The sequence below is a fragment of the Panicum virgatum genome, chromosome 9K (assembly GCF_016808335.1).
Source record: "Panicum virgatum strain AP13 chromosome 9K, P.virgatum_v5, whole genome shotgun sequence".
Taxonomy (NCBI): Eukaryota; Viridiplantae; Streptophyta; class Magnoliopsida; order Poales; family Poaceae; genus Panicum; species Panicum virgatum.
In genome coordinates, this window is record NC_053144.1 from 21,131,744 (window position 1) to 21,158,559 (window position 26,816).

At 46.3% G+C, this 26,816-nt stretch overlaps 6 protein-coding genes and 2 long non-coding RNA genes across 9 annotated transcripts; 4 read left to right on the forward strand and 4 right to left on the reverse strand.

The window, feature by feature from the left end:
• Positions 1-203: 203 nt before the first annotated feature.
• LOC120650718 (pentatricopeptide repeat-containing protein At1g61870, mitochondrial-like) lies at positions 204-1,980 on the forward strand. The gene has a single exon (XM_039927949.1). It carries the CDS (start codon positions 290-292, stop codon positions 1,607-1,609), a length of 1,320 nt encoding a protein of 439 aa, XP_039783883.1. The 5' UTR covers positions 204-289; the 3' UTR covers positions 1,610-1,980.
• Positions 1,981-2,114: 134 nt separating this feature from the next.
• On the reverse strand, positions 2,115-3,957 carry LOC120650721 (type III polyketide synthase A-like). The gene is made up of 2 exons (XM_039927953.1): positions 3,709-3,957; positions 2,115-3,332 (listed from the first exon to the last, which is right to left on the reverse strand). The coding sequence occupies exons 1-2, from the start codon at positions 3,896-3,898 to the stop codon at positions 2,359-2,361; spliced, it is 1,164 nt and encodes a 387-aa protein (XP_039783887.1). The 5' UTR covers positions 3,899-3,957; the 3' UTR covers positions 2,115-2,358.
• A 1,678-nt stretch (positions 3,958-5,635) lies between these two features.
• Positions 5,636-13,694, forward strand: LOC120650719 (probable N-succinyldiaminopimelate aminotransferase DapC). Of its 2 annotated transcripts, none has more exons than XM_039927952.1 (9): positions 5,636-6,087; positions 6,208-6,338; positions 6,465-6,552; positions 11,915-12,007; positions 12,154-12,250; positions 12,391-12,505; positions 12,613-12,767; positions 12,868-12,993; positions 13,289-13,694. In XM_039927952.1, exons 1-9 carry the CDS (start codon positions 5,897-5,899, stop codon positions 13,532-13,534), a joined length of 1,242 nt encoding a protein of 413 aa, XP_039783886.1. In that variant the 5' UTR covers positions 5,636-5,896; the 3' UTR covers positions 13,535-13,694. The 2 variants fall into 2 exon arrangements, with proteins under 2 accessions (XP_039783886.1, XP_039783884.1); XM_039927950.1 differs by having other exon boundaries at positions 5,638-6,087; positions 6,465-6,550; positions 11,910-12,007.
• A 484-nt stretch (positions 13,695-14,178) lies between these two features.
• On the reverse strand, positions 14,179-16,307 carry LOC120650717. Its single transcript, XM_039927948.1, has one exon. It carries the CDS (start codon positions 15,999-16,001, stop codon positions 14,454-14,456), a length of 1,548 nt encoding a protein of 515 aa, XP_039783882.1. The 5' UTR covers positions 16,002-16,307; the 3' UTR covers positions 14,179-14,453.
• A 1,108-nt stretch (positions 16,308-17,415) lies between these two features.
• Positions 17,416-18,857, forward strand: LOC120650723 (F-box/kelch-repeat protein At3g06240-like). Its single transcript, XM_039927955.1, has one exon. It carries the CDS (start codon positions 17,489-17,491, stop codon positions 18,416-18,418), a length of 930 nt encoding a protein of 309 aa, XP_039783889.1. The 5' UTR covers positions 17,416-17,488; the 3' UTR covers positions 18,419-18,857.
• A 1,483-nt stretch (positions 18,858-20,340) lies between these two features.
• LOC120650722 (F-box/LRR-repeat protein At2g43260-like) lies at positions 20,341-23,613 on the forward strand. Its single transcript, XM_039927954.1, has 2 exons — positions 20,341-21,796; positions 23,130-23,613. The coding sequence occupies exon 1, from the start codon at positions 20,708-20,710 to the stop codon at positions 21,773-21,775; it is 1,068 nt and encodes a 355-aa protein (XP_039783888.1). The 5' UTR covers positions 20,341-20,707; the 3' UTR covers positions 21,776-21,796; positions 23,130-23,613.
• Positions 23,614-24,619: 1,006 nt separating this feature from the next.
• Positions 24,620-26,472, reverse strand: LOC120650724. The gene is made up of 2 exons (XR_005665785.1): positions 26,248-26,472; positions 24,620-25,065 (listed from the first exon to the last, which is right to left on the reverse strand). It is a non-coding gene; the product is annotated as an uncharacterized LOC120650724 (long non-coding RNA).
• LOC120650725 lies at positions 25,442-26,191 on the reverse strand. The gene is made up of 3 exons (XR_005665786.1): positions 26,111-26,191; positions 25,718-25,955; positions 25,442-25,633 (listed from the first exon to the last, which is right to left on the reverse strand). It is a non-coding gene; the product is annotated as an uncharacterized LOC120650725 (long non-coding RNA).
• Positions 26,473-26,816: the final 344 nt, after the last annotated feature.

The following is a 26,816-nucleotide window of genomic DNA, read 5'->3' on the forward strand; positions in this document are numbered from 1 at the left end:
TCAACACCTAAGAAACCTACAGTTAATGGTAAGCAAGCGAGTGTGGCAGACTGGCAGTCCATGTATGACGTATCAGATTATTCGTGCAATCTATACCAATTGTGTCTCTTCCAAAATTCAGATCGAACATTTTAAAGAGGATGCAGTTTGAGCCAGGTCACTCTACTAAAAAATGATGTAGTCCTGTTGAGATTGTGACTTGTTGCTCGCCGCCCCAAACCCTAACGCTTGACACACCGTGAGAAGAGAAAGAATTGGGGGGACCCTTGCAAACCCCGAGTCCCCCACCATGGCGTCCCTCCTCCGCCGCCGCCGCCACGCCGCGCGCCCATGCGCCGCCGCCTCCGCCTCCACCCGCCTACTTCGTGCCTTCTCTGCGCTCCCCGACGTTGATCCCTCGGCGTCCCCCGCCGCAACCGGTACCCCGGCCGCTCCCACCTCCACCTCCGCTCGTTCCTCCGCCGTGCTCGACCTCCAGCTCGCCGTCCGCGCCGAGGCCGACCCGGCCCGCATCCACTCCCTAGTCGCCTCCGCGCTCTCCAACCACGACCTCCCGCGCCTCCACACATCGCGGCAGCTCTTCTCCCTGGCCACCTCCCGCCTGACCCGCCTCCGCCGCCCCGACCTCGCCGCCTCGCTCCTCCACCAGCTCCTCGCCTCCGCGCCGCCCTCCCCGGGCCTCCTGGCGCGCGCGCTTTCCCTCTTCCCGGGCCCCGACGACGCGCTCCGGGCCTTCTCCGCCTCGCCCCCCGCCGCCCGCTCCGACGTCTCGCTCTCGGCGCTCCTGTCCGCGCTCCTCCGCGCTGGCCGCCTCAAAGATCTCAAGTCCACCTTCGCCTCCGCGGAGTCCTCGCTCGGGGTCGCGCCCGCCCGCGCCTCTCACAATGTGCTCCTTCACGCGCTGGTCAAGAACTCCGAGCTCGCTGCTGCCCGGAAGCTGCTCGACGAAATGGCCAACAAGAAGTTGAAGCACCGCCCTGCCCCGGACATCATATCCTACAACACTGTCCTTGCTGGGTACTCCGTGCAGGGCGATGAGGAGGGATTTGAGAAGCTTCTGAAGGAGATCAGTGCGAGCAAGCTGGAGCCAAATGTTGTCACCTACAACTGCCGGATACAGTGGTTTGCCAAGAAAGGTGAGACAGTCAAGGGGGAGGAGCTGCTTGATGTGATGGAATCAAAGGAGGTGGCGCCGAATTACCTTACCTACAATGCTCTCGTGCAAGGATACTGCAAGGAGGGGAATGTTGGGCCAGCGATGCGGGTGTTCAAGAGGATGAAGGTCATGAAGAGGCGGGAGGGGAGAAGTGACTTGGGTGTGTCTGCACATTCACAGACATATGTGGTGCTGTTTAAGAGCTTGGTGGAGAAAGAGAAGCTTGATGACGCACTGTGGATTTGTAAGAGCTGCTTTGCGATGAAGGCAGCACCACCATTTGAGGCTGTTAAGGGTTTGGTTGAGGGGTTGGTGAAGAGTGGGAAGTCTGAAGAGGCTAGGAATGTTGTTGCCAAGATGGATTTACTTGTGAAAGGTGATGCTAAGCTTGCTTGGGGGAAGGTTGTGGGGGAACTGTCTCTTGAAGATGGAGCACCAAGTACAAATCCATGATTTGGTAGAGGCATCTGCGTTACTTCTGATTGCTTCATGTGTTTTGGACCTTGAACAATGACGATGACGAAGAAGATAGGCTTTCCCATGGGATCCAGTGCTGTCTTCGAGTTGTCACTGGGTTGTTTTTTTTTTAAAAAAAAATCCATGGTTAGATCAGGATGTGATGGATGTCTCTCTAAAGCTGAATGGTAAGAGGTGCCATTCCATAATCCCTTTACTGTAAGATGTTGCTCTATTTTTGTGTCTTCTAATAATATTTAAAATGATGTTAAATTTTAACATTTGTTGAAGTGGTGAGGGAATCATGATAGATTATACATCTATTATCTTGCACTGTAACATGTTAGTTATAATGTGCGTTTTTTGTCACATAACATAATTGTTCTGCTTCTTCAGTCCTTTGAAAGGATGATTGTTGCGCTGTAATCAATTCACTCATGTTATAATCAGTACAAAGATAATCCTGTTATTAGTACACAACACAGTGGAACAGCATGCTGTATAGTGCCTTAATTCTACAAGTATCTTGGAATCAAACTCAAGTACCTTACATTGTTTGATAGATAAACACATAAATACAGTAAAACATTAGCAATGTTTATGCAGTGCACAGCTGCCACCCAGACTTCTATGGTCTTTATGAGATGTACCTGTATATATATAGTTAATATCTACGTATGCCATGTAAATCTTCCCTTTGGTCCTCCTGTATACTAGCTTGTGAAGGTCTTTTAGGAGGTACAGTTTCAGTTGACACCTCGAACTAGCAGTCCTTCGAAGGTGATGCCTGGGCCAAAAGCCAAGATCAACCCCCACTCTTCTCTTATTGCCCCTTTCTTCAACTCTTCCCTCAAATACTCCAACACATAAAAGATTGTGTTGCTGCTCACATTTCCATAGTTCATCAAGGCTTTTCTACTAATCTTGAGCTTCTCTGGCTGAAGTTCAAGGCAGAACTCAAGCCTGTTCAATATTGCTGGTCCACCAGGATGCACAGCCCAAAATACATCATTGAAGTCCTTTATCCCGACCTGGTCCATGAGGGTCCTGCAGAACCCTTCTATCCGACTTTCAATCTTCTCAGGCAAATCACGCCCTAGTTTGAAATTAATTCCTTCCTCCGAGATCTTGCCATCGATTACCTTATCAGTCCCAGGCAAGAACTCCTGCGTCGAGAACTCAAGCTCCAAGAAAGGATTTTCTGCTGGTGTCATGGGTCCTGCTCCAACAATCACAGCTGATGCACCATCACCAAACAGGGCAGCACCAACAAGGTCATAAGGACGGTCGTAACTCGGGGGCCGGAAACCTAGCACAGTTGTCTCAGCAGCTATTACTAGGACACGGCTCCCTGGGTTGTTCTCAGCAATGTCCTTGGCAGTGCGGAGGGCAGCAGCGCCACCGGAGCAGCCAAGGAAGAGAAGGGAAGTGCGCATGGTGTTTGGGCTAAGGCCAAGGCGGGCAGCCAGGTGAAGGTCGCCCCCTGGGAGACGAAGCTCACTGGATGAGATGTAGACGAGGTGGGTGATATCAGCTGCAGGGCGGCCCCAGTCATCAAGGGCAGCACGAGCTGCTGCAGCACCAAGGTCAATCACCGCAGCGTTGCAGATGTCAAGGCGTGGCGTCAGTGTTGGGATGCCCTCCGTCTTCAGCTCTGGATGCTCATCCAGGATCTCCTTGGTCATGACAGTGTACCTTGTCCTCACTGTGGTGGTCTTGCCTGTAAAATAAAATCGTTGGGGAATAATTATCTGTCTGTTGGACGATCTGATGCAAACCATCACATAACAGCTGAACTGTAAAATTGGCTCATTTTACTGATATTTTTAAAGCGAAAGTAGTTCTGCACTTTTTTGTGCATGTGTTCTCTTTCGCTACTGAATGGAGAATCCATTTTACCAGTTCCATTTTCTACGTGCAATGGACAGTTTCTTGATCAGATATATTGCAACCGTGATATTTTGACAACTGAAAGTTGTTTAAACCAGAGATCTTTATGAGGAGAGCTAAGCTATATTTACCAACTCAAAGTGCTCCGCACAAAGATGATCGTTTTGAGAAAAAATAACAACTGCGATGAACACAAGAGAGCTTACAAAGGCGTTCGAGCTTCGCCCTGGTGGCGGGGTCGTCGCAGCTGCTGTCTTGGAGGTAGCTCTCGACGACATTCTCCTGAGGCAGAACTTGGTCAGGGAGGCCCTTCCCCAGGGCGAGCAGCATGGCCTTGCCCCTGGTGCTCTGGCTCTTGCCATTGGCGCCCGTGCTGACGACGACGTTGCCGGACATTGTCACCCCACTCGGTCTCTCTTTCTGTTTCCGACTGCTCTACTGATTTGTGATCTCGTAGCGCGGCGAGGCCATGGCAACATCTTCGGCGCTTAAATAATGGGAGCATGGCTGCGGAGGGGTTTGTTTGGTTTCGGTTCCGCAGGAGACGAAGGCATGAGCGCAAGCACGGTAGGTCGCGGACTGGTCGTCTCATTCTCCCAATTTTTCTCGAGGGGAGATGGCTCATTCTTTCCACCCCTTTCTTTGGTCTGCCCGGTACTTTTGCCCACCCAGTCCGTGTGATCTTTATCACCTTGTGTGACCGTACGTGTGATGCTAGCTAGAAAGATATTGTTTTGTAATGCATAATTCTAAAGCAGATGCATGTAATGTTTGCATGTGGTGTGTGTGGTTGATGCTGAAACCTGTGGGCAGGTGCATGTTCTTCTCTAGTGCGAGCTGCTCGCGCCCAGGCCGTCTCACTGCCTCAGCCCTCAGGGCTCAGGACGGCGTGGGCGCGGCAAGCCAGGGCCTGCCTGCCTTGCCGCCTTGCGCCCGTTTGTCCCTTCTAGAGGAACGCGGTTGGTGACCTAAGAACAGGATTTTCCTGGTTCAATTTCTCTCTAGAGTTCCCTAATCACTAGATAATCGCTTGCAGCCATCCTTCCTTCCATCGGAGAATAACTTATAGAGGGAGCTATATGACAAACAGGCCCTAAGATGGCCAAGGTCTAAGTACATCCTGGGTACGTAGCACCCCTGTCACTGCGTTTGATGTAACATTGAGGCCAGCTTTAACTAGTAAGAGTTGCACTTTGATCTTTTTTTTAAAAAAAAGCTAAAATCATCCTTGAACTATTGGACTCGGCTCAATTTGATCACTAAACTATGAAAATATCCAATTTAGTTTTTTAATTATCCTAGCCGGTTCAACTTCATCCTTGAATCCAACGTGGCATGCCACGTAGGCTCCTCCTGTCACCGCCCAATCAAGTTGGGGTGTGAAATACACTTTTTACCCTCTATTAATATATTAGATTTAACACGGGCAGCTTTCAGCCCACATCGAGCTGAACGCTCCCTCCCCAGCCAGGTCGTCACCCCTCCTGGATAGCGTAGGTCATCAATGGCAGGAGAGGGGCGGCTCGATGCGGGCTGGAAGCTGCCTGCGTTTAAACCTGCTCTATGGATGGAGGGTAAAAAGGGTATTTCACACTCCAAACTGACTGAGCGGTGACTGGAGCAGCCTACGTGGCGTGTCATATCACATTCAAGAATGAAGTTGGGTCGGTTACGATAGTTCAGGGATTAAATTGGACATTTTCATAGTTCAGGGACCAAAATGAGCTGAGCTCCATAGTTTAGGGACGATTTTGACTATTTTGAAAAAAAGTTGCACTTTGACTATTTCGTTTTGATCAACAGGTACTCTATTAATATTTATTATTTATATGAAACAAAAATATACTCATAAGAAAATGTTTTTAAGATGAATCTAATTGTGAAATAAATATGTGTTGTAGTTTAAACGGAGTAGTACTAGGTACCAGTAGAGACTCAATAGTCCTCGCCGGCCTCTACCCTAAGTGCTAGCTCCAAAGTACATGGAAGAAAATGACTCGCAAATTGCATACGCTTGAACGATTGTCATGCAAATCGCATGCGTATCTCAATTTTGATTTACGAGTTTCAAAGTGCACTGGAACAAATTGTCTTGCAAATTGTTGGCTTCAATTTGGCGTCTGCTACTTTTTTGCTTCATATTTGGCGTCTCGTCTTGTCCCAGTTCCCTCCGACGCGCCTGCCGTCGTCCTCGTCTGCGTCCCAGCACTGCAGATGCAGCTGCCGATCAGGCGACTGACATCACGTGACGCTTCCACACCAGCATCACCTGTCCCCGATCGCGCGCGGGCATAGCATGCTGCTAGCTCAGCTCAGCTGTGCTGACCCTGACCTCACCTTATCCGAACGCCCACCACGCTGCCAAGCCGGAGCGCGCGCGCGCGGGGCGACGCCATGGAGCGGAGGCTGTCGGCGGCGTCGAGGCGGTCCGCGCCGTCGCCCATCCAGCAGCTGTCCCACCTGGCGCAGCGCGTCGGCGCCGTCAACCTCGCCGAGGGCTTCCCGGACTTCCCCGCGCCTCCCCACGTCAAGGCCGCCGCCGCCGCCGCCGCCGCCGCCATCGCCGCCGACCACAACCAGTACAGGTCCGTCTCCCCATCCCATCCTGCCCCACCCCACCCACCACCACCTCTCTCGCTGCCCTCCAACAGAAGTTGGGTCACAATGCCTCCACCCGACTGACGGCTGCCGGCGGCGGCGCGTAGGCATGTGCAGGGGATCTGCGACATCCTCGCGGAGATGGCGAAACGGGACCACGGCCTCGACGTCGACCCGCTCACGGACTTCGTCATCTGCTGCGGGCAATCGGAAGCGTTCGCCGCTGCCATCTTTGCAAGTACTAGTACAGCCAATGCACATTCCGTACGAGCTACTGAATTGTGAATGTGGTGGTTTCAGAACAGATTTTCCTTGCTGAAATCTTGTTGATGGATATGCGATTCCTTCCTTTTGTGCAATGCAGTAATAGATCCAGGGGATGAGGTTTTGCTCTTCGACCCTGCTTACGAAACGTACGAGACATGCATTGAACTGGCCCGAGGTGTCCCTGTAAGATGATGGTTTTCGTAATTCAGAATTCTGAGTTTTTAAGTCTAGCAAAATCGGTGATTCAAAACTCAGATTATTTAATTGTTAGGTGTATGTGTGTAGACTTTTGGGGAAATTTCTGGAGTCTTTCTCATCCTTGTGTACAGATATATATTATACATACATGGGCCTCCTGGGCCTGGGCTACTAACTCTCTAATACATACAGCCCAACACTCCCCCTCAAGATGGGCGATAAATATCAATCATCCTCATCTTGCTACAAGCTGATGCACATTCTTTCACTGATGCACATTCTTTCACTCCTAAACCTTTTGTTAGACAATCTGCTAATTGTTCACCTGAAGCTACATAACTCAGTTTAAGTGTTCCATCATCCGGCCGCTCTTTGATGAAGAAACAATCAATTTCCACATGCTTGGTTCTATCATGTTGGACCGGATTATTAGCAATGTTTATCGCAGACCTATTATCACACCAAAGTTTCAAGGGACCTTCCTTTAGCTTCAATTCAGACACTAAGTTGCTTACCCATAGCATCTCGCTTAGACAAACAGACATGGCTCTATACTCCGCCTCTGCAGTTGATCGAGACACCACTGGTTGTTTTTTGCTCCTCCATGATACTAGATTTCCTCCAACAAAAGTGCAATATCCAGAAGTCGACCTCCTGTCATCTTGACAGCTTGCCCAATCTGCATCACAGTAGCCTTCTACATTTAGGTGTCCGTTTCTTTTGAACCATAATCCTTTTCCAGGACAACTCTTCAAGTACCGCAAGATTCTGTAGACTGCATCCATATGTGCACTTCTGGGATTATGCATATATCTACTTACCACACTTACCGCATATGTTATATCAGGCCTTGTATGGCATAAGTAAATCAAACGTCCAACAAGTCTTTGATATTTCTCTTTGTCGATTGGGTCTCCAGATTCAGCAGACAACTTATGGTTCTGCTCAATAGGTGTATAGGCAGGGCGACATCCAAGTATACATGTCTCATTTAGCAAATCGAGTGCATACTTCCTTTGTGAAAGAACTATCCCTCTAGGGGACCTTAATATCTCAATTCCTAGAAAATATCGTAATTGGCCTAGATCCTTGACTTCAAATTCTTTGCTTAGATTCTCCTTCAGTCGAGCTATTTCCAAAGTGTCATCTCCATTAATAATCATATCATCTACATACACCGCAAGAATAGTGATATTATTCCCAAAGTGTCGATAAAATACAGTGTGGTCCCCATTACATTGTTTGTATCCCATATTACACATTGCACGCCTAAACCGATCAAACCATGCCCTTGGTGACTGTTTTAGACCATACAAAGATTTCTTCAATCTCAACACCTTTCCCTTGGTTTGGGAAGTCTCAAATCCGGGTGGAATTTCCATATAAACTTCCTCTTGAAGATCTCCATGCAGGAATGCATTCTTAACATCCAATTGATACAATGGCCATTCATAGTTAGCAGCACAAGAGATCAATGTTCTAACAGTGCTCATCTTTGCAATAGGAGCAAATGTCTCATCATAATCAATTCCATATGTTTGGCTATACCCTTTTGCTACCAATCTTGCCTTATATCGTTCTATCTTGCCATTAGGATCTTGCTTCACTGTGTATACCCATTTGCAACTAACCACTTTCTTGTTCACAGGAAAAGGTACAAGATCCCATGTCTTGTTTTTCTCAAGTGCTGCTAGCTCCTCAAGCATAGCCTTCTTCCATTTTGGATCCTCCTTTGCTTGTTTCCAATCTCTTGGAATAGTCACTGATTGCAGTGATGCAATAAAAACTTTATAGGCAGAAGAAAGAGTGTCATATGAGACATAATTAGCTATGTCATTCTCATCCTCATTAGCATCTTCAAAACCATATCTTGCCGGAGGTTTTCCTGCGGTACTTCTCATCCCTTTCCTTATAGCAATAGGCAGATCAATAGAAGTGTTGATCCCTTCATCCGTTGGTACTAACGAAATATCAACCTCATTGTCATTAGCTGGAAATTGTTCCTGCTCCACCACCTGTAGGGTCTCCTCTTGACTACCATATACATCATCAACAACTGAAGGTTGTATAGAAGGATTTTTCCTTCTCCTCGTGTACACTTGCAAATTTCTTTCTACATGTGATGTTCTACTCATCTCTGCACTTGTTGGTTTATTTACAGCTGCTGGGCATGGGATCAAACCAGTAATAACTTTCTTCCTCCTTGATTCCTCCACATCCTTGGTCTCTAATGTTTTATCTTCTTTGTTGCCAACCTCACATGTATCGCATATATCAGGAGACTCAAGATCAAGAAACAGATCACTCAAATCTGTTTTCTCCCCATAGAAAGGAATTGATTCCCTAAAAGTAACATCCATACTCACAAACGTACGATGCTCGGATGGGCTCCAGCATTTATATCCCTTTTGCCCAGACGAGTAGCCAATAAATATGCACTTAACAGCTTGGGGATCCAACTTTCCAACAGAAGGTCTATGATCCCTAACAAAGCAAGTACACCCAAACACCTTTGGTGGAACAATAAACTCATTTTTTCCAAAAAGAATCTCACATGGAGTTCTCATACCAAGTACTTTTGATGGCATGCGATTAATAAGATGAGTAGCAGTCATAACTGCCTCACTCCATAAGAATTTAGGGACATTCATGGTATACATGAGTGAACGAGCCACCTCCAAGAGATGCCTATTCTTCCTTTCAGCAACTCCATTTTGTGGGGGTGTATCAGGACAAGAGGTTTGATGTAATATTCCCTCAGCAGATAGATAACTTTTAAATTCATTGTTCACATAGTCTGTCCCATTGTCAGTTCTAATAATTTTAACATGAGCATCAAACTGATTCTTTATGGATGCACAGAAGTCCTTAAAACATTTAAGCACCTCACTTTTATGTCGGATGAGATATAACCATGTCATGCGAGAGTAACAATCAATAAAGGTGACAAAATATTTCATTCCACTCACTGAAACGACAGGAGAGGTCCACACATCAGAGTGGATTAATGTAAAAGGTGACACACTTCGTAATCCCTTGCTCACATATGAGGTTCTTGTGTGTTTTCCAAACTCACATGCATCACATAGTAATTTACGTTTGTCTACCTTACACATTTCATTAGGAAACATTCTACTCATGATATCAAAAGATATATGTCCCAACCGACAATGCAAAAGCATTACCTTAGCCTCATCTTCATTTGCAGTGGCTGACAAGGCAAGACATATAGCTGCATCTGTCTTTCTTCTATTAAGATACCAGAGCCCATTATGTCGAATTCCAGTCCCAAGTTGTTTTCCAGTCTTCCTTTCCTGAATTAAACAATTTTCACGATCAAGAGAAACCCGACAGTCTATATGATCAACTAATGAACTTACTGAAACAAGATTGACCGGAAAAGAAGGAACATATAATACTGATGATAGTGTAATGGATGGAGTGCATCTCACTGTACCAACACCTTTGATGGAACGATATGTACCATCAGCAGTTTGAATTGTCTCTTTATGAGCATCCGGATATGGTGTGAATGATGCAAATTCACTTGACATGCCTGTGACATGCCTGGATGCACCTGAATCTAATATCCAATCTGAATTATAATTTTGTATAGATGTAAAAGCTTGGTCCAATGTACCTAAGCTGTCAATTGAAGGGGTTTGTCTTTGATCATTTGATTTTGATCCCTCCTTATTTCTTTTTTGCTTCCTTAATTCTTCTAATTCAGCAACAGGAATGGTAACAAATTCAGATGCCATCCCACGGCTCCCACAATGGCTCCTCGTTTCTTCAATTGCTGCTTCCTCAATTGCAGCAAGGTTAGCTCTATAACCTCTTCTTCCACCACGGCTCCCACCACCTCTTAGTGCACCTCTAGCACTGCTTCTCCCTCTTCCACGGTTAAACTTAAATGGCTGGTGACAATCACGGCTTAAATGGCCCTTATCACCACAATTATAACATATCCTAGTTTCCTGAGTTCCTGTCACCACATAAGCTGGACGGGGTGGGGCTGAAGCATTTGCCTTCATTACATTCAGTTTAGTCTCTTCTTGTGCCATTGCAGCTATTGCTTTTTCTAGACTTGGAAGACTGGATTGATGGAATATACTTGCACGCCTTCAAATTCTGGGTTTAAGCCTCTCAAGAACTGAAGTACTCTTTTCTTTTCCATCCACTTCTTCACCCAAGCCACGCACTCGGAATGTGGCAACTCAATAGGATCATAATAATCTAAGTCAGCCCATAAGCGCTTCAACTCTGCGACATAGTCCATCAAAGATAGCTCCCCCTGTTTCAGATGGTAGAGCTTATCATCTGTATCAACCAATAACATCACATTACCAGCACCTGAGTACATCTTTGATAGCGCATCCCATACACCAGATGCAGTAGCAATTGTATCTACTGATCCAGCTATGGTTGGGGACATTGAGCTAAACAACCAGGCAACTACCAAAGAGTTAGTAGCATCCCAGGCCTTCCATTCATCACTTGATTTATCCTCAGGCTCAGCTACTTTTCCATTCACGAATCCTTCCAGTTTCTTTGCCTTCAATAGCAATAATGCTCTCCTAGACCAAGCCAAACAATTTCTTATCCCTTCTAACTTAATGGCATTTGGCATCAGTTCTAGTTTCTGAACTACCTCACTGTGTGGCATATTTTCTTTGCTTGAAGAGGACTGTGACTCATTCTTTTTCTCTGTAAGTAATTCCACAAGTTTGCCAAGAATCATCTCAATACCTTGATTCTCCCCCATGCTACTCTAACTGCACAGCACCAAATTCTTCTCTCGTCTACTACCACCAGCACAAGTAGCAGCAAAGAAATAAACTACCAACAAGCAGCCTTCACTTTCCCCCACAGCTAGCAACCAGTGCACAGCAGCACACACCTTATCTAAACCTGCAATCTGCCTCCTGCACAGGTTCCCTCAAATGCCTGCGCGTGGATCCCGTTCAGAGCCTCCAAGCTTGCTGCTATTGCTGCCTCACGCTTCCACGGGCACCTCCGGCCGTATCTGCCGTCCGCAGTGACCGTCGCCCTCACCAAACGGCCCCCTTGCTCTCACCTCCTTGCTGGCCCTTCTATGCACACCTGCATGCAGAAGAGCACCTCCAGATAATGCAGCCTCACCAGGATCAGGCAGCCCCCGTCGAGCAGCCTTGCTTCATGGCCGATTTGGTCGCCATCGCCGGCCACTGCTCCTCACCAAAGCTCTGACACCATGTAGACTTTTGGGGAAATTTCTGGAGTCTTTCTCATCCTTGTGTACAGATATATATTATACATACATGGGCCTCCTGGGCCTGGGCTACTAACTCTCTAATACATACAGCCCAACAATGTGCCACTGGATCCACCTTCTTGGACGCTGAACGAAGATGAATTCTTGAAATCTTTTACAAGTCGAACGAAGGCGGTGGTCTTGAACAGGTGATTGATTCCTACCACGGTACCACCACCATTGCTTGTTGAATTGGCTGGATGCCTGACCGATGCCGTTATCAGCACATGCAGTCATGCAGATGTTTGCACAGGACATGCGTACTGATCCGAGTTCCATAATCTCACCACTGCAGTCCACACAATCCAACAGGGAAGGTCTTCAGCAAAGAGGAGTTGCTTATTATTGCCCAAGCTTGTCAGAAAGTGGACTGCTTTGCAATAACTGATGACGTAGATCTGCAACAAGCAGCAAATTAAAGGCTCCTCATTCCTCTTTTTCAATGCATATAGTATATATGTCAGCTTTGTAAATAGACTTCTGAAACAAAACTTCATCAATATGTTGCTTTAATGTGTCTGAATATTTCCAGGTTTATGAGTACATTACATATCATGAGAACAAGCATATCTCACTGGCTTCTCTTCCAGGGATGCAAGAGAGGACCGTCATCACATCCTCACTGTCTAAAACTTACAGCGTAACTGGTGAGCTTGACTTAAATTTCTCGTGATGTTTGTTTTGATGTAAACTACAATATAAATAACAACTTATCATGAGGGAATTTAACAAAACTACTGCCTGGATTGACTAGGTTGGAGAATTGGGTGGGCTTGTTCTCCAGCAAGCATTGCCTCAGCAATAAGAAATATCCATGTCAAACTAACAGATTCAGCTCCTGCACTGTTCCAAGAAGCTGCACTGATCGCATTAACCAGCACACTGGACTTCTATTCGTCCCTGAAAACAGTGAGCCTTCACGCTAACCTTAACCTCTAATGTTTACCAATTTACCACGAGTATTTCAAATCGAATGCCCTCACTATATAACTGTATTTACTTTGGCAAAGACTATGAGGTGAGAAGAGACTTTATCCTTCAGCTGCTGGAGGATTTTGGCTTTCACATCAGCTTCAAGCCACAAGGTTCAGTCTTTGTATTTGCTGAGCTGCCCTCGTCCTGGCAAATTTCTGATGTGAGTTCCTATGCTATGATCCTGAACTATATCTGAAGCATGAATAGGAGATGCCACTAATATCTGACACTTATGGAATTGGGAACAACTAGTAGTTGGTGCAGGAAATTTATGTGCAGAACATGATATTATAGTACTGGTACTTTTACATGCCTTTTGTACACGAAGGTTGTCTGAATTTTACTGAGCATTGGTAGACAATCAGGATGTATCAATTTATGTTTGGGGATCAGCTTGCATCCATAATCATGCTGATCAAGCATTCTAACCAGTGGCACATCAAAACAAAACGCAGATAGATTTCGTAATGAACTTGATCAATGACGCTGGTGTGGCAGCTGTGCCTGGCCGTGGGTTCTTCCACAGGAATTGTGATGGTGAAAGCTACCATCACCAGTATGTCAGGTTTGCGTTCTGCAAGAGCGATGACACACTGATGGCTGCTGCTCTAAGGATGAGGAAGCTGGCGAGCACCAAGGGAAAGACGTGGCTTATTGGCAGTGGCAGACAAGAAGATCATACTGTCTCTGCCTCTCCTTGATGCGGTTCTGCTTGAATGTGCGTCCTGGTGCGGTTTTGTTTGAATAGATTTATTCTTTTTGTAGTTTCTGGATAGAAGTTTGATGTTATGCCATGCTTCTTTACGTGGACAACAAGAACAAAAAAAGAGGAAATTTTATTCATTTCATCTTTCTCATGCATTCAAAATGGTTACAAGGAGGATGTACAATATGATAAAATCTTGTCCGGCCATCTATAAACATAACTGTTTTTGAGTTCTTACATGTTCACCGTAACAAGCACACAGGGATAAGAACCGTTTGCACCATTCATCTCTTCTCTCGACAATTCATCAATTCAGATGAATTCGTTCCACTGTCGATAGTCAAACAAAAAATAATAATGCTAAACTAATGAATCTCAGAAGTACCAAAACTGCTAGCGCTCATGCAACCAAAATATTGACCTTGCCTCAGAAAATAGACTCATGACAAAGATAAAGTGAGGGCATTCATACTGTCTGTAATGCAGATAAAGATAGGTTTCATCACAAAATAGACTCATTTTTATCTTGCCTCAGAAGAGCTGAGTTAATATTACATGCTCTTTTCAAACAAAGATACAACCAACATACTGACCTATTTCGTTCATACTGCAGAAATTCAAAATGCAAATAAAGGTAGGTTCCGTGATAAGCTATATCAGTAATCTGTGAATGCAGAATAGCTGAGTTTTACCATGATCCTTTCAAACAGGAATACAGGATACGAGTGCTCGGCATATGCTTAGGAAACTATAGTCAAGGTTCCATGACTCATGAAAAAAAACATCCAGGCCTAAACATTTTCTTGTACAAATGCTCTGCTAAGCTTGCTTAATGCTCCATTCAAACAAATGTATAGGACTTAAGCACAGTCCAAGAAGATCAAAGTAGGAGTGTACCTAGTTTAGCGGGTAGACTAAACTTTCATGGCAGACAATGGGATAGAACTTAGTCCGGAAAGCGCTTGCCGCTTGGTGTAGATGGTCTCAAATGCTGATGTCCTGGGGTCATAGTAGCCCAATGACCAACCAGTGTTGAGCAAAATCCGTCCATCTGTTGGATCAACAGCCAATGGTGCAGCGTTCTCTGCTAACTTGTCAAGCACTATATGATACTCCATTAACGAGATACCGTCATCTTTCATCATCCACAGGTCGACCGTGTTCCTGCTCTGGTCTGAATAGGAAATACAAAGTGCTCCTTGAAGCTCAAGGATGGTCATATGCCCACTACCATGGGTGCACGGTGGACCTTGCAGGACTTCAAATTCCTCAATGTTGACATTGAATGCGACGATTTCGGATCTTGCAGAGACTGGTCCGAGATTAGGGTCTACCATCCAGTAAATCTTGCCGTTGACGAAGGTCGGCGGTATGCCAGCTATTGGTCTAGAAGGAGGATCTATTGGATCCCAATCGCAGCCATCCACATACTTCATTTTGCACTGCAGTTTATAACATCTCGTTTCCAGGTTCTTCTCTTCGTAGGTAATATGTACCATGACATGCTTCTCAATCTCTGTGTCGTATCCCAACCCAATGCGACCAGCAAAAAATGTACCATCGTTATCATCAAATTGTATGTGCTTACAATAACCTATTGTAGGATTGCATACGAAATCCCAGGATGAGCAGCTCCCAACATTGAGGCCATGGCAAGGCTGGGAACATACAAGATCAAAGTCTGGTAGAAAACCATCTTGACCGATCCATTCATCCAGATCCATATAGTAACCGAAGCGAGGATCCACGATGAACTTAATCAGTGGGCTCCTTTTCAAGTTTGCATGGATAACATGTGATTGGGTAAAGCAATCAGTCATGATCATTCCGTGCCACTCCATGCAAACTAATCTTAGCTCCAAAACAGAGCGTGTTGGCAGCCAATTGAGGATGTCAAACCAAGCTTCAGTTGTTGGCGATGACAAGACCATGTCCTCAATTGAGGCGCCCACGGGCACGAGGCTCTCCTCTAATAGAACAAACGTTGGTACATAGTCATCCTCACAACTTCCAACCATGGTATCCTCTGGTGTCAATAAAATCTCTGGGTCGCCACCATCAGGGTCTACTGCAAACACCTTGCAAGAACCTGTCCCGAACATGATCTTCCGTCCACCGCCTGAGTAATTATATATACCAATTGGAGCAATCCAGAGCGAGTTCATCAGCATGCGCTCAGATTCTGTCCAAGCAGTTCGATCAATACAGCATAACTTCTCCCACCGGGCTTCCTTGTAATCTCTCAGCACAGATGAATGGATAGGATCTTCGCTATCCGGCTCTCCATAACAAAGACACAAACACCCATCCAGCTCTGTCAGCACAGATGCCACATTCTCAAAATCTGGTGGCGGCAGCAATGAACCAAAGGTCTCATCGCTGATGTTGAAGGTGGTGATGCCACCATCACAGCATAGGAAGTGCAGGTACCCGTTTAAGAAGACAGCTGGGTTCTTCTCCATCACAGAGCACGGAGGAGGGTTTTCAGCACTAGGCCTCCAGTACCCAGGTGTGTTGAGGACGAAGACCTCGGTTCTTGCAGGCGCAATTTCATCATCTCCACCTCCAGCTTCACGATTGGAGAACAAGCGCACTACTTTGTACTCCTTCCTCAATGTGCAGTAGCCAAGACCGTAAGATACCCTTATGTAGAACGGCAGCTTAGGTTTACGGTTTTTCTATCCATCTATCGGGTGATTTCCACCCCTCTTTCTCACTCAGATTTCCACGGCTGTGATCGCCCCCAAGATTCGTGCAGCATTGGACCTTGTGGTGGGTTATTTGGATCTATACCATTACAATTTTCGTGAGTTGGAGATCTGCCATTACAATTCATCATATTGGAAGCGTGCCATTATAATTTTTCTTCTACTTGAAATATGCCATTTTGTACGCATCAAACGGCTTCGGGCCCACGTACAGACGTATTTGTACGTATCCAAATATGTTCTCTCTCCTATCTCTTACTCGCCCGTCCGTCGCCTCGCTGCCCACCCGCGCCGACGGACCTCCTCACGCTCGGCTCGGCCCATGCGCCGGCGCCGGTGACCGCCGCCTCGCGCCATGGGCTGCGTGCACAGCCGCCCCGCCATGAGCAACAGTAGGCGCCCGAGAAGCCCGCGCAGGTCAAGAGGGAGCGGCGGTCGCCGTCGTCGCGCTCAGCCGCGGCCGCAGCGGCGCACGCGGAGGTCCGCCTCGGCTGGAACTTCACCAACAAGGCGCGCGGCGAGCAGGTCGCCGCCGACTGGCTCGCCTGGCTCTCTGCCGGCGAGGCCATCGAGGGCTGGACCCCTCGCCGGGCCGACACCCATGCTCGAGCTCCGCGGTGCCGGCTGGGATGCGCCCGCGCTCAAGCTCCGCGGCGCTGGCGGGAACCCGCGCCTGCGCTCGAGCTCGGCGGTGCCGGCGGGGACGCGCGCGTGCTCTGGCTGGAGAGCGGCGGCGGAGCTCCGGCCGGAGCTAGCAGCGATGCGAGGAGGAGCTTGAGTCGGAGGGAGCGGCGGCGCCGAGACGAGCTCTGGCCGAAGGTGCGGCGGCGCCCGGACGAGCTCCGGCGAAGGAGCTGTTGGGGAGAGAGGCAGCTCCGGCGACGACCGCGACCGGTGACGAGGTTGGGGAAGTAGGAGGAGAAGATGACACATGGGGCCCGTATGTAAGAGACAGCAGAGAAATAGACAGGGTATTTGGATACGTACAAATACGTCTGCACGTGGCCCCGAAGCTGTTGGATACGTATAAAATGGCATATTTCAAACTGAAGAAGAATTGTAATGGCCGATTTCCAATATGACGAATTGTAATGATGTATCTCCAACTCGTAAAAGTTGTAATGGCATGATTAAATTAACCCTTCTTTCTTTCTTTCTCCCTGTTAGGTCGTGTTCCTTTTCTTTTCTTTCTCTCCCGACAGGCTGGTGATTTTTCCTCACCGAGCTCGCAGCGCTCCACGATGGCGGGCGGCGCAGAGAAGCGGCACGTTGCGGCGATGCGAGATGGAGCGGCGATTCGGGAGGGCCGCCGCGCGGGTGAAGGCCGGGTTGCTCTATCGCCGCTGACCTCGTTGTACCAGGAGCAGCCCAACCGTCCCCCTCATGTCCAGGTGCTTTGCAATCGGATTTGCGCTTTCTGGCCGGATTCCCTTCTCTGTTCGAACCCCAACACCCCCCATCGGCCATCAAGGCATCATCCCCAACCCCACCGCCGGGATTCCACAGTATTTCGCCGTCCCGCCGGCCTGCGTCGGATTCCTCTAGTCGCGAGCGTGCAGGCGGCTTGCAACCACGAGCCAGGTACGAGCGAGATGGAGGAGGATGCATCAGAGGTGGGCACGCAGGACAGCAGCAACCAAGGAGAAGCTCCGGCGCTGCCTGAGGAGCTCCTTACAGAGATCCTCGCCCGGCTGCCGGCCAAGTCGGTCGGGCACTTGCGATGCGCCTCCCGCGCGTGGCGCGCCACGCTCTCGTCTGACTACTTCGCCGACCTCCACTTGCGGCGCGCCAACCGGCCGGACCGCCCCAGACTGCTCCTCACAGCGGTAGGGTCCAGCTACGATGCCCATCTCCACTCTTGGTCTTGGCAGCCCGGTGGTGCGGTCGAGAAGCTCATGCCGGACGATTTTTCGGACGGGATAATCGTGCCTCTCGCCAAGCCTTGCCGTGGTCTTATCCTCGTCCGGGGCACCGACTACGGCGGGTACTTTGTCTGCAATCCTTCCACCGGTGATGTCCTGGCTCTCCCAGATAGTGAGGCGCCACTGAAGATGATTTGGCGGCCTTCGAAACATCCTGAACATCCCCCGCCATTCTTCTTCGAGGTGTCTTATGGCCTTGGTTATTGCGCAGTGAAAAGGGAATTTAAGGTAGTGCGTTTGTTCTGCTAACCTGATAGCGAAACTGGCATGGCCAACAGGCCAAGTCCACATGCTGTGAGGTGTTTGTCCTTGATAGGCCCGCATACTGGAGGCCAATAGCTGAACAGCCTCCCTTGCGTTGGGTGGACGAGAAGCATCCAGCTATTTTCTTAAACGGGTGTCTTCACTTTCTTTGCCGTGATGGTGGCATCGTCACTTTCAGTTTCAGTATCAACGATGAGACCTTTGGTTCGTTGCCGCCACCATCAGGTTTCAAGGATGCAGCATCTATAATGACAGAGCTGGATAGGTGCTTATGCTTGTGCTATGGCGAACCAGATAGTGAAGATCTTTATCATGTATGTGTCCTAAGAGATTACAACCAATGGGAGACTCTGAGGAACGAGAGTACTCTTGCTTGTGATGAGTGAATTGTCAACCGTGCGGTATGATCGTGCGCTTGGTCTTTGGATTGCAGGTACACAGGCGTCGAGTGTCGACGGGGAGCTGCCGTGGAGGTGCTGTGGCCGATGGACCGTGCAGTGAACAGCGGTGAAGGGCAGCCGGGATCGGAAATCGGACCGGGCGGCAGCTGTGGCGTCCACTCCTTGATCGAGGGCGCAAGCGGCGACGGAAGGCGGGTTTTTTGGTTTGCGCCACAAAACCAAGGAGGCGGACGGCGGTTGAAGACGCCAAGTCGTGGAGGCATGGGCGTTGGTCTCGGGACTGACGGAGGCGACGGGCGTCGATGGCGTCTAGGGCCTCGCTGCGGGCGAGGAGGTGACGGGCGTCGGGCGGCGTCTAGGGCTGTCAGAAGGCTGAGGCGGGAACGGCGTCTAGGGCCACGGCGTGGAGGCGGGAATCTTCCCGCGCGTGAGGTTTTGACGGTTTTCTCAAAACCGGCCATTTACCCGGGTTTCGCGGACCCTCCAAAACCGCGGACTGGATCTTCATCAAGACGGCGGTATCGTGGAGAAGACTTCGTTCCGAAGAAAGAACCTCGGCCGTCGGATGAGATCGTGTACAGGGGTGCTGCAGGCCAACCGGTCTGACCGGTCCCTGGCACCGGTCTGACCGGTCTAACCAACCGGTCTGACCGGTCCCGCGGGTATAAATACCCCTTTCACTTGTGTTAGGTTAAGTGTGGCTTTTGTATTTCATCCGTGAATTGTTCTATCTCCCAGGCCGCCGCCCCTGTGTTCCTCTCCCCCTGTTCTTCTCTTTAGAGTAGATTTAGTCCATGGATTGTTGAGATCTTGTGTTGGATTTGTTTGGAAAAGGAGGCCCTATCCTCCTCGTGCCCTCAGGGCTTTTGAATCTGATGAGTTCACTCTTGTGTGCTGAGTTCTCGTCCTCCCCCTCCTCTTTCGCGCTTTGGACTTGAACTCTCCTCTTTTGGTGTGTTCTTTTGGTGTGTTTAGTGTTTGGAGCAGACAAGTTCATTGATTCGTGGTTTGCTGGACTCTTTGTGGCGATTCTGATCTCTCTAGCCAAGTGCTAAATCCCCTGGAATCGCGAGTGCACCCGAATTGCTGTTCTTGAGTTCTTGAGAAAACCCCAATCCACTTTGATCTTTCCTTGATTTCCCACGATCCGTTAATCTTCTGGGAAAGATCTCTTGGGGATATGTTCACGGAATAGTTGTGAATGTATCCTCCAAGTTTTGTTGGATTTGAAGGTCGTTTGCTCAAGATTCATCGTTTGGAGGTTGATTTTCGAGCTGTCTGTAAAGGACCGGTCTGACCGGTGTGTCATACCGGTCTGACCGGTCCCTGCAGTTCAGTTCTCAAATTGCCTCTTTTTGCTTCCGCGCAGCTTCCTAGGGCATTTTGTAAAGAGATAGCTAGTCCATAGCTATTCTCTCATATCCTAGGTTTGAGGGCTTGTGGTGATTTTCGGGATATAGGCCGACGGATCGATTTCTAAAGAAATTTTTGATCGGCTCCCATTCACCCCTCTCTGGTCGCCGACTTCGGTCCCACAGACTCTGTGTTGCATTGATCGAACAGCTTGGCTGAATCTGAGCGCACACTGCTGGACTCGCTCTGGATGGCCCCATTAGGGATATATTAACTTAGGTGGTGGACAAAAGATCATATTTGGGACAGGTTCTTGCAAGGTGTTCGCGGTAGACCTAGATGGCAACGCCCCACAGATTTTACTAACTCCAGATGAGACTATCGTCGGCAGTTGTGAGGATGACAATATCCCAGCCCTAGGTCTCTATGAGGAGAGTCTTGTCCCTGTGGGCCGCACATTTTTTTTTGAGATTACACAGTACAACTCAGACACTCACAACATACGCACACTCACACCCCTATGAAGCTTATCCAATCACAAACAGATGAAGCTTGGTTCGACATCCTCAATTGGTTACCAGCCCGCTCTGTTTGTGAGTTGAGCTTGGTCTGTTGGGAGTGGCGTGCAATGATCATGTCAGATCACTTTATCCAATCACATGTTATTTATGCAAACTTGAATAAGAGCCCTCGGATCATGTTCATCTTGGATCCCCGCTTTGGTGAGTACATGGATTTGGAGAAATTCACTGGTGTACATAAACCAATCTTATGGGGTTTGGATTTTGTATGTTCCCAGCCTTGCCACGGACTTAATGTGGGGAGCTACAGTTTCTGGGATTTCATATGCAATCTTGTCGTAGGTTATTGTGAGCATATAGAATTTGATGATAATGATGGCACATTCTTTGGCGGTCGCATTGGATTGGGGTACAACTTGGAGATTAACAAACATGTTGTTGTGCATATTACATACAAACAGAAGGACCTGGAAACTAGATACTATGAACTGCAATGCAAAGTGCGATATTTGGATGACAAGCTATGGCGTCCACTAGACCCTCCTCCCAGACCAGTGGCTTCCGTGTCACCCACTTTCGTTGATGGCAAGATCTACTGGATGGTAGAGCAAAATCTTGGGCCAGTTTCTGCAAGAAGTGAAATCTTGGCTTTTGATGTCAAGTCAGATGAATTTGACGTCCTGCAAGGTCCACCATGCAACAATGACTGTGGGCGTACGACCATCCTCCAGCTTCAAGTTGCTCTTTGTGTGGCTTGTTCAGATCCAAGCACGAACTCAATTGGTATATGGATGAGGATGATGAAAGATTGTGGCAGTTGGCTAATGGAGTATCATATAGAGCTCAGTGAATTCTTTCCAGATTATTTGTCAGGTAACACTACACCATTGGCTGTTGATCCAAAGGATGGCCGGATTTTGCTCCATGGAGGTTGGTCACTGGGCTACTATGACCCCAAGACGGCAATAATTGAAACGATCTACACTGTGGATATCTCAGGGCATTGCTGCAAGTTGTTTCCTATTATCTGCCATGAAAGTTTAATCTGCCTGCTTTGTCCATTCTAATCAGCATTCGTGTATTTCTTTGTAAGTATTTCTTAGAATGCTCTTCATTTATGTTATATTTTAAGGAATTCTTAGTCATCGTTAAATTATGTTACTCTAGGATTTGTCCATAGGAAAATATGTTCCACTAAGCATTGTCGCGGAACCTTGGCTGTTGTTCTCCAAGCATCTCTGTATAGTCACTTGGGTGTTCGGATGATCTTGGAAATAATCGCATAAAACCTCAAGTTCTACATTTGCCAATTACTGGCAGAAGATAATTTGATAAAGTCTGTTATGAACCTATCTGCCTTATATTGTACTGTAATACAGTAAGAAAGAGACATTAGATAATTGGATTGCATGAGCTGGTACTCAAAATACTGTGAACTGTTGAAGCAAACAAGGATATAACATTTGTGACTAGCATTCTCCCCATATGTCTAAACTTCATGGGTCTGGCGGTATTTGCGTGGCATGGTATGCACATTAAGTACACAACAATGCTACCTGAAATTCAGAACAACTCTCAATGATCTGAAACTGCACATGCAGTGTTGAACACAGTTGATTGAAACATCTGAACATAGCAAAATTGTCACAACTTATGACCCAAAAGCTCTTGGTAGAAAGAATTGGACCAAGGACTCACATAGTGGTGAAGCTGAAGTTGTTTCTTTGGTGTTCACTGGTAGATCTTGCTTTCAGTTGTAATTTTGTAAGTAGTGTTTTTGTTAAAGTGCTACTACCTTACCCTGCATTAATTGTTAGATGAAAATCTTCTGAAGATTATATCTCTTGATCCACAATTTCGTTTCTTGATCCTTTTAAACAAACTTACATTTAAACCTACAATTTAAGACCCATATTGGATACTATATTCTAGTGTAAAAAAATTATTGTCCTATCATATAGGACCCACATGTCATAGGCATAACAGTAAATGTTGGTATGGTCACACTCGCACATCTTCCTTTGACAAAATTTGGCCATGCCCTGGTTTTGGCCCTGACCAAATTTTGGCTTGGCACAATGGCTGAACCTTTGATATGTGTTGAAAACAGTTGATTGAAAGACCTGAGCTTTTTGGATAAGAATTGAGCCAGGCAAAGTTGAAATTGTTTTCTGTAATGTCACTAGCATCATCAATGCCCATGTTGAGTTAAACCAATTATATTCTCTTCTTTCAATCCTACTTTCAGTTTTACTTATATTAGATTTTCTTTGTTGACCTGCAAGTAAAATTCCCTTGGGTTCATGAAGCATTTTTTCTTTAGTTAGCAGTGCTTATCAAAATCATTACTATTACAGACTATCTTTCATCCCTTTATTCTCAAACTCTAATTACCTGCTTCTTGTTATTTGTATGGCACAGAAAGGGAGGGCAAAGCATTGGTCCATAGCTGAATCTACGTGGGTGCCTCGTTATCTCCTCATGCTCCTATTTATCCTTGGTCTGACTTGTGAGAAAGTTTGTAATCTCAGCAAGGTCAGCAAGACTAGTGGGTTTTAGTAATTATCTTGTTGAATGCTTTGTGCTTGCAAAATTGCTTTAGTTTCTTCGACCTTTAACATCATGATTTTTACTGGCAAGTTAGCATTTTTATTTAGTTCTGAAAGTTATGTGGCCATCGGAGGACTTTCAGGCTCATGGACAGGGAAATGCAAACGACAGTTCCACAGAAGACGAGTAAAATTTGTGCAACTTTTGATCCGCATAAGTTGACATGTGGCTTGTTTGATGTCCTTGCTGAGCCTTGATTTCGAAATATATCTAGTCTTTTAATTTGTTGAGTTTGGAAGTAGCTACTTTTGTTCCTCTTTAATTTGGAAGTGATGATTGTCTGTCTTGGTTCCTATTCACCTGCGTTTGACAGGTCTTGATTTTGAAATCTTGAAGCAAACTAGGTTTTTGTATAGCTCCTAATTCATCTTAATACTCCCTAATAGTATTTAAAATATATTAATACTAATAACATCATTAACTGATTAATTGGTCGCATCCTGTGAGCCGGGCCCGGAGTTAGGCAGGGCACTACACTGCGTTTTGCATCCGGGCAGCCAGACTCCAGCATGGATGCAATCATGCAAGGAACCAACCAAACAAGATTCTGCATCCGCGAGCCTGGCTCGAGCGCAAGCAGACAACCAATCACGCCGACTATCACTAGTGCTTGTTGTCTTGGCACTGGCACGAATTGTTGGATCGGCCAGGCTCACCAGACCCAAACCATCTCGATTGGTTTCCCTTAGGGCAACAACAATAGTATATGCAGTTGCTGTTTTTTTATCTCAAACAGACAGCTGAACAGACAGCTTGTACAATAAATTATCTATTTGGCTGTCAAAATGATGATTAATTTATCCTTTGACACACAAATTCATGGTGATTTAGTGCATAATTGATCTTTGTAGCTATTTTGTTGCATAGATGACAGAATGCACAATATATTCAAATAATTTGCATAAATCTTATATATATAATATATTAAATCATAAAACGTATATAAACATGAATTTGCATGTCTTTTTGTAGCAAATTTTAAGCCACCTATACATTAAATCATAAAAGGCATATAAAATAACAAAAAAAACATAGCAAACTTATTTTTCTCATATTGTACACAAAGAAAACAAAAGATGAAAAAAATGGTTTTGCCATTTTATTATTTTTCTGTAATTTTCTAGAGATTTCTCAATTTTCAAGCAGGAAGTAAAAAATACATTTAAACTTCTCAAGAGTAAAGGTTACAGTTTTGAAATATAATTCTAAAGGGGAGTCTAACAAAATTTGTTTCATATTTTGTTGGATCAATACATAATTTAATATACATTTAAACACCCTAGCACAAATAAATTTATAGATAAAAACACAGAATAGTAGTATGGGTATTCATATTTTTCAAATGTAAAGCATCACAAGATAGATCCAACAAAACAAATTTGAGATTATTTGGACCTGTATTTATTTTACTGTGAATTTTACAAAATCATGAACACACAAGTACTAAACATCCATTGCTTGCTAGCTTGTACTGTTCATCTTCCCCGTGCATCTCCATCTCCCGTCATTTCTCATCACGGTTGAAGCCACGGAGCTCCCTGCAGCCGGCCAAAGTTCCATGCCCACAGCTCACCTCTGGCCGATTCCTCGCGCCCCCGGCACCGCAACCTCCGCAGCTACCTCCATGGTCTATCTATTGGCCCATCCGAGCCTCACCGTGATGGTAATTTCAGATCTTGCAGCCATCACTGACAAGCACCTTACCACGCTAGAGACCCTTGGGCCACTGCCGCTCGCGGTCTCGGCCCTGCAGGAGACGAAGGAGATGGGGGTCGAGCCTCGAGCAGGGAAAAACTTACCGGCGCTAGGTGATTTACCGGTCCTCACCGGTAACGGTAAGTTACCGAAAACCGCCGGTTTACCGGATTTACCGATCGGTAAACCAATTCAAATTTGAAATCATCGAATTTCGGATTTTTCGACCGAATTCCGTTGTAATTTCGGTGGAATTCGCTGCGTATGGACCGAAAAATGTTGACCACGATAGAAAATAACAAATTGTGTTAAGAGAAGTGGAATATTTTTAGAGAATTATATCTAATTCTTATATATAATAGTTCAATATGCATAATGATTTTCTTACCAAGCAAATATTAATAGATTTGACGTAAAACATATGTATATCAATACAAACCACAATCCAAATGCAATAAAATATAGGTTCAACTTGTTAACACAATTTATAGGTTCAAATAATACAAGTCTCAAATAGTTAACACAAAATATACTCTAAAATTTTTATTTCGGTGTTTTCCAACAGGAAAACCTTACGACCGACCGGAAATTGTTGATGACTCACATTGTAACGTCGAATCCTATAGAATGGAATAAATAAAATGGATGAGAAGATGCAAACGAAATGAATGCAAGTGAGAAAATAAGATGTGTTACCTACATACATGGGTACTCATTCGTCATCTCTATGATCTTGCTCTGGGGGATATTCCTGATAGTACATGTGAGGAAATCCATATGGGAGGTATCCTTGATAGTACATATGAGGATATCCATATAGAGGACGCGGAGGGACAGTCATCGGATGTGGTTGTGGTGGCCACACAAAGGTGGGTGCCGACGGGTAGCTGTAGGTGGAACTGACAGAGGTAGAGCTACCATCATCCTCACCGTCGTATGGGTCTATTTTTTTTACACAACATATGAGGTTAGATTTCAAAAAATGTTAGTCCAAAATGCTCATAAAAATGTCTAGTTTTTTATCAGATTTTTACCCTATTTTATATAATTTTTTTTTGAAATTTTCAAATTTGAAACCGGTAAATGCGAAATATCACCGAAATCCATTTCTCGGACACTACCGGTAACGGTAAATTTTCCGGTAAACCGGATTTACCGGTCGAAATTTTTTTCCTTGGCGCCAAAAAAAAGAGGGAGGCCGGAGGCGGAGGGGAAAGTCGCGGACGGCGCGAACCTTTGGTGTATAGAAACTTCCTCCGCGCGCAGCGGATTCATGCCCTCGTCTTCTCCCCGCAGCACGCCGTACAGCGGTCGCCTTCCCCGTCGCCGTGCCTCGGAGCACGGGTCGTTGCTCGTAGACAAAACAGGCGACGACTCGGGAGTTACTGCGGGTCGCGGGGGGCTAAACGCAAAAATCCACTGCATGTTGACGGGTCGCGACCGCCCGTTGTGTTTTGGGGGCGGGGGACATTCTTCAAAGGTGTGTAGATCCGTGAAAATCTGGTAGAAAAAGTCACATCAGACATTATAGTGTATTATAGCAATTTTCGTTTATTTGTGGTAAATATTGTTCTAGTATAGGCTAACTAGGTTTAAAAATTTTGTCTCGCAACGTACATCAAAACTATGCAATTAATTTTTTTATTTAACTATATTTAGTACTCCATGCATGAGTCATTTGCTATATTTAATATTTCGATGTGATGGAAAGTTTGAAAAATTTGAGGGTAGTGAACACAGCCAAAAGTGATTTTGCTCTAGAACATTAAAAAAATATGGTTTTTTGCTGGGCTTGTTTGGTTG

Bases quoted from the DNA above. Each gene is read 5' to 3' on its own strand.
- LOC120650721 (XM_039927953.1), bottom strand. From the start codon at position 3,898: ATGTCCGGCAACGTCGTCGTCAGCACGGGCGCCAATGGCAAGAGCCAG. The intron at 3,333-3,708 runs GTAAGCTCTCTT...TTTATTTTACAG, and splicing joins GGCGAAGCTCGAACGCCTTT to GCAAGACCACCACAGTGAGG.
- LOC120650722 (XM_039927954.1), top strand. From the start codon at position 20,708: ATGAAGCTTATCCAATCACAAACAGATGAAGCTTGGTTCGACATCCTC.
- LOC120650717 (XM_039927948.1), bottom strand. From the start codon at position 16,001: ATGGAGAAGAACCCAGCTGTCTTCTTAAACGGGTACCTGCACTTCCTA.
- LOC120650719 (XM_039927950.1), top strand. From the start codon at position 5,897: ATGGAGCGGAGGCTGTCGGCGGCGTCGAGGCGGTCCGCGCCGTCGCCC. The intron at 6,339-6,464 runs GTACTAGTACAG...TGTGCAATGCAG, and splicing joins CGCCGCTGCCATCTTTGCAA to TAATAGATCCAGGGGATGAG. The intron at 12,008-12,153 runs GTGATTGATTCC...TCACCACTGCAG, and splicing joins AAGGCGGTGGTCTTGAACAG to TCCACACAATCCAACAGGGA.
- LOC120650723 (XM_039927955.1), top strand. From the start codon at position 17,489: ATGGCGGGCGGCGCAGAGAAGCGGCACGTTGCGGCGATGCGAGATGGA.
- LOC120650718 (XM_039927949.1), top strand. From the start codon at position 290: ATGGCGTCCCTCCTCCGCCGCCGCCGCCACGCCGCGCGCCCATGCGCC.